The 6,000-nt window shown below is 45.7% G+C and overlaps 1 protein-coding gene across 1 annotated transcript in view; it reads left to right on the forward strand.

The window, feature by feature from the left end:
- Positions 1 to 5,793, forward strand: part of igsf3 (immunoglobulin superfamily, member 3) — a 196,570-nt gene extending 190,777 nt beyond the window's left edge. Inside the window, exon 10 of the mRNA XM_068040735.1 lies at positions 4,674 to 5,793. Coding sequence (XP_067896836.1) covers positions 4,674 to 4,924 — 251 coding nt within the window. The 3' untranslated portion in view covers positions 4,925 to 5,793. The remainder of the gene's footprint in view (positions 1 to 4,673) is intronic.
- The last annotated feature ends 207 nt before the right edge of the window (positions 5,794 to 6,000 follow it).

Raw genomic sequence — 6,000 nt, forward strand, 5'->3', positions numbered from 1 at the left:
AAAGTTTAAAATATCAGGATTGGACAACCCTTTAAATTATAAAGTGCAGGAATTAGTTCATGAACAAGGCTCCTGCAAAAGGAAGATGGGGCCTAATTAACGTACTAAAGAGACAGCCCGCTGACATCAGTGGTGTCACAACTTAAATTTATTAATATGCGAGGGGGAATCTTGACCTATGGGATTCCTGGCAGCTGATCCGAGGCTGGAGCTGCTAGCTCCCCGAGCTAAGTGGCTTTTCTTGCATTCCTGTGGACCAGGAGGAGCAGGAGTGCTCATCCCCGGCTTCACAAGGAAGCCTTCGGCCTCCACCCAGCCCTCATAATCGCCAGGCTCCCCGCATCCCTCCCCATCGCCAGTCCTCCCGATTGCCAGCCTCCCCGCAGCCCTCCTGATCACCACCCTCCCCGATCGCCACCCTCCTCGCAGCCCTCCCGATCACCAGCCTCCCCGCAGCCCTTCCGATCGCCACCCTCCCCGCAGCCGTCACGATTGCCAGCCTCCCTGCAGCCCTCCCGATCGCCAAGCTCCCTCCAGCCCTCCCGATTGCCAGCCTCCCCGCAGCCCTCCCGATTGCCAGCCTCCCCGACTGCCAAACCCTCCAGCCCTCCTGAATGCCAGCCTCCCCGCAGTCCTCCTGATCGCCAGCCTCCCCGCAGCCCTCCCAATCGCCATCCTCCCGATCGCCAGCCTCCCCGCAGCCCTCCCACTCGCCAGCCTCCCCCCAGTCCTCACGATCGCCAGCCTCCCTGCAGCCCTCCCGATCGCCACCCTCCCTGCAGCCCTCCCGATCGCCAGCCTCCCCGACTGCCAAACCCTCCAGCCCTCCTGAATGCCAGCCTCCCCGCAGTCCCCTCCAGTCCCCTCCAAACCCTCCAGCCCCAACAACTGCAGCAAGAAGGATGCGGTAAATTTCTTTGGATTCTGTAATTAGAAGATTATCCACTCATTAGTATTGGATTACACATTAGGGAAATATATATTATATTTATTTAGAGATACAGCACTGAAACAGGCCCTTCGGCCCACTGAGTCTGTGCCGACCAACAACCACCCATTTATACTAACCCTACAGTAATCCCATATTCCCTATCACCTCCCTACACTAGGGGCAATTTACAACGGCCAATTTACCTATCACCTGCAAGTCTTTGGATGTGGGAGGAAACCGGAGCACCCGGTGAAAACCCACGCAGACACAGGGAGAACTTGCAAACTCCGCACAGGCAGTACCCAGAATCGAACCTGGGTCCCTGGAGCTGTGAGGCTGCAGTGCTAACCACTGCGCCACTGTGCCGCCCTATATATATAACCATCACAAAGGTTAACTAATTCCAATTCCTTAACCATCACTGCTGTTTCTACCTCAGCTCATCTGCTGCTAAAACTCGTATCCATGCCTTTGTCACCTTCATACTTGACTATTCCAAAGCTCTGCTAGCCAGCCTCTAATTCTTAACTCTCAATAAACTTCAGCTCATGCAAAACTCTGCTGCCATGTTCTGACCCACACCAAGTCCTGCTCACCCAACTCTCTGTCCTCACTGCCCTACATTGACTTCCAGTCCTCCAATGCTTCAAATTTGGCCATCTCTATAACCTCCACCTGCCTTACAAACCCTCCCCCCCATCAGTGGAAGCCTCCCTTCACCCACTTGAGCTCCATACTCTGGAATTCCCTCCCTAAACCCCTCTTCCCCTCCACCACTCTCTCTTCCTTTAAGATATTCCTTAAAGCCAACCTCTTTTACTAAGGTTCAGTCACCCATTGCAATGTTTCTCTTTTTGGCTCAGTGTCATTTTTCTATGTTAAAGGTAGTATTAATGCAAGGTGATGTTGTTGAATTATATAGAGTGACAGCAGGAATGACAACAGCTTGCATTTAAATTAAATATCTTTATGCAGCACTTTGGGACATTTTTCTACATTAAAGGCATTATATAAATGCAAGTTGTTGTTGAATTATGGGGCTGGATTTTATGGACCCCCTGAGGCAGGACCAGAGGTGGGGGCAAACATAAAATCGTGACAGGTGGTGAGGGACGGAGGGTCTATCGCCTCGCTATCGCCAAGTGATCTTACCAGGGACGGGATAGGCTGATGATGGCCTTCCCACCCAGAGACCAATTGAGGCCCTTATGCGGCCTATTAACAGCCAATTAATGGCCTCTTCCCACCGCTGCTGGGATCTTATGATGCACCCTTCCTGCAGGCTTGTGGGGGGGTCCCTCCTTCATGGGTACTCTGTTGCCCATGGAGGACCCCCGCCGGGAACCACTTCAACCCCCTGGACCACACAATCACCCCCATCGCCCCCCACTCCCTCACTGGGGTCTTCCGAACTGGCCCCGGCAACCTAGCCCCACCTACCTCTGGTCCAGGGTTCCACTGCTGGGCTGGGTCCTTTGCCTCCGTAGTACTGGCAGTGGCCACTGCTCCCGGTGGTGCTCAGATACTGCTGAGCTTCCGGTCCTGTGATTGGACAGCAGCCCATGAAGGCGGGATCCCATCTTTAAAGGGACAGCGTTCTCGGCTCGCAAACCTTTGATGTAAAAAGACCGGAGGACTGGGCCAAGAAAAGGCCGAGATGGGGCTCTCCCCACCTTTTCAGCCTGGTGCTGGGAGGCCTGCCTCCTACACAAAATCCAGCCCACAGAGTGTGACTAATGTGTGGGAGCAGCACGCATTTGCGTTTATAGCTTGCATCTATATAGTGCCTTTCATGTAGAAAAAGATTGCACAGCATTTCATAAAGGTGTGTTATTTAAAGGCTGCACTTTAGTTTCACGATCCTTTGATATTCAAACAACTAAAGCTGTATTCTTGTGGAATATGACATCAGTACTGTAGGAATCAATAACGGCCTCTTTTAACTCACTCTTAGCCATTTTCATTATAACACAGTGGTGTCAGTCAGCTTACACTCCCTCAACCACCCAGGAAGAAAAGATTTCAAAGCAGTTTGTCAGTGTATATGATAGGTGGCCCACACGCTGGATGCAAAATGCCTTGTGTATTAATCAGCTATGTCTCAACTTATCCAGTAATCTGCATAATGTGACTCAGACTCACTTTGGGAACATAATCAATATGCAAATTCTGGTGAAATACTAAATGTTGTGAAGATTGAAGCCATTATTTTTGATTCCCACTCCAAACTCTGTTCCCCAGCTACCAACTCCATCCCCCTCCCTGGCAACAGTCTGAGATTAAGCCAGTCTTTCATAACTTTGATGTTACATTGGACCCAGAGATGAGCTTCCAACCTCATATTTGTGCCATCACTAAGACTGCCTATTTCCACCTCTGTAACATCGGCAGACTTCACCCCTCCCTATGTCAGCTTGTCTGCTGCTGAAGCCCTCATTCAAGTCTTCGTTACCTCTGGACCTGACTATTCCAATGGACTCCTGGCTGATATCCCACATTTTACTTGTTGTAAACCTGGTCATCCAAAACTCTACTGCCCGTGTCTTAACTCGCACCAAGTCCCGTTCCCCTATCACCCGGTGCTCCCTGACCTATATTGGCTCCCGTCAAGCAACATCTTGATTTAAAAATTCTCATCCTTGTTTTCAAATCCCTTCATGGCCTTGCTCCTCCCTATCTCTATAATCTCCTCCAGCCCCACAACCCTCTGAGATATCTGCGCTCATCTAATTCTGGCCTCTATTGCATCCCTGATTTTAATTGCTCCACCATTGGTGGCTGTGCTTTTAGTTGCCTAGACCTGAAGCTCTGGAATACCCTCCTTACACCTCTCCACCTCACTTTCTTCCTTTAAGACACTCCTTAAAACCTACCTCTTTGACCAAGCTTTTGGTCATCTGACCTAATATCGCCTTTTGTGGCTCGGTATCATACTTGGTTTTATAATGCTTCTGTAAAGCACTTTGAGATATTTTATTATGTTAAAGGTGCTGTATAAATCTAAGTTGTCGCTGCTGTTGTTGAAAAAGCCTCTTATGTGTAGATAAAAAAAAACTCAAATACTGGAAATCTGAAACAAAAACAGAGAATGCTGAAAAAAAGGACATCCCATCAGAATCTGCAAAGAAAAAAGACAAGTGCATTTTTTTGGTGTTAAACCTTCCTCAGAACTGGAAAGGTTGTACATACAAAGGTGACATCAACCTCTTATGTATTTATAGTGACCGTTGAGCTATAGCAACAAGATTTCTGCCCACAAGTAGAAACTTAAGGCAATTCTACTTTGAAATTTGGCCAAATATCTCAAATAAAACTTTTGCCTTTATTAAATGCCTGTTGATTTCACAGACAATCTGCTAATCCGGGAGGAAATCCTAATTAAAAAGAACAAACTGTAATTTCAGTTATAAAAATTGGCAATTATATATTTTTCATATGGCCAAGTGCAGATGTTATTCAGGAACTATTCACTGATTTCAGGTTGACATAACTGCCTTCTTAATTTTCCCATTATGAGCACATGAAGTAATAGCAACAGATTCATCTCCAGAATAATCCAGGTGTCCTGGATGAAAGAAGTGATACAACACCAGGATGCTTTTGCCAAGGTACCTCCTTTAACTCGGAGGGTTGGATGGTTCACTACTCAGTGACATGGTATGAAGGAAGAAGATGAACCAGCCTAATAGAGGTAACAAAAAAGAAAGTGAGTTTCTGATCTTGCATTATTTCTTTCCTACAGGTTCTTCTCTTCAGGAAGCGATTTGTTCAAATGATGCCCTATTCTACTTTATATTTTTCTACCCTTTTCCAATTTTTGGAGTCCTCCTTATTGCAATTTTACTAACACGTTATAAAACGCTAAACTCGCAGAAGAAATCTGATGGCAAAAATGGTGTCCCATTGCTCTGGATTAAAGAACCAGCAGTGACCTATTCTCCAACAAGCCTTGAGCCACCGGATTTCAGAATAGGACCAGGAAGCCTCGCTTAACAGAGAAAGAGGGAAAGAGATTTCGGAGAAATAATAAGTGACATTCAACTGAAGGGATCAAGGTTATAATGAATTAAGGATGAATATTAACCCCTGAAAAATCCAAGTTTGGAAGCAATATCCTCCACCTCTTATATTAAGAATGTACATTCTGAGGATCATAGCAGAGAGATATGGGGGAGAAAGGGTACATTTATTCCAAGATGTTTGCCTCAGTTGGCCTCCTACCCATTACCCCCAACACAATTAGTTGATATAGTTGGAATGTTTAATTTTACACTAAAGTAGATGTGTAGTTTTCTGCCAATTGTTTTCACTGCATGAGCGTTCTGCTTGTCACATTAGTCCGCTATGTGTAATACGTCTAATCTCATTAAAATGCCAGATGATCTCTTGAATGCTAAAACTATTGTCACTCCTGAAGAACAGTGAGCTGTCGGAAATGCAGTATCGTGGAGAGTAATATTGATCTGTAATGATGTAAAATTGAGATGTTCTTTTCATGACACTTAACTGCCCCAGTGCTTGGTTAATAAGTCTAAGAAGAGCCAACACTAAATCAAAGGGAAGTCATGAGTAGAGGGATGGACATACACCCAGACCTTTTGTTCAATCACAGCACTGCTTAGAATATTTGAACAACAAACAATAAAAGGGGATTGGGAAGATCATGGAAGCTGAGGAGAAGCTGTAGCACTGAACACTCATAGACATTTCAGGCAAATTCAGTGTTTGACAAGTATCAAGTGGCTATGACATGTGCAATAGAAAAGCCACAAAGGACACATTGTGCAGGCAATGATCATCATTAATGCTATGACTGCATTATGACAGGATTACATGAGGATGATGTTACCTGATTACAGGAAGTGGACCAATGAAATTACATCCCTTCTTAATGAATATAGATAAGGATCAAGCAGATTATTAGCAAGTGCAGCCAATGTTTTTCACTTATGAATTTTTTGATACAGAAATCTGATTAAGCTGCAACTCTGTAGAATGGAAAGTAGTCATGCAGCTGGATAGTTTTTTTATACATTGTTTTTGCACTTTTTGAAATAACTTTTTATTCT

Source organism: Heterodontus francisci, chromosome 10 (assembly GCF_036365525.1).
Source record: "Heterodontus francisci isolate sHetFra1 chromosome 10, sHetFra1.hap1, whole genome shotgun sequence".
NCBI classification, from domain to species: domain Eukaryota; kingdom Metazoa; phylum Chordata; class Chondrichthyes; order Heterodontiformes; family Heterodontidae; genus Heterodontus; species Heterodontus francisci.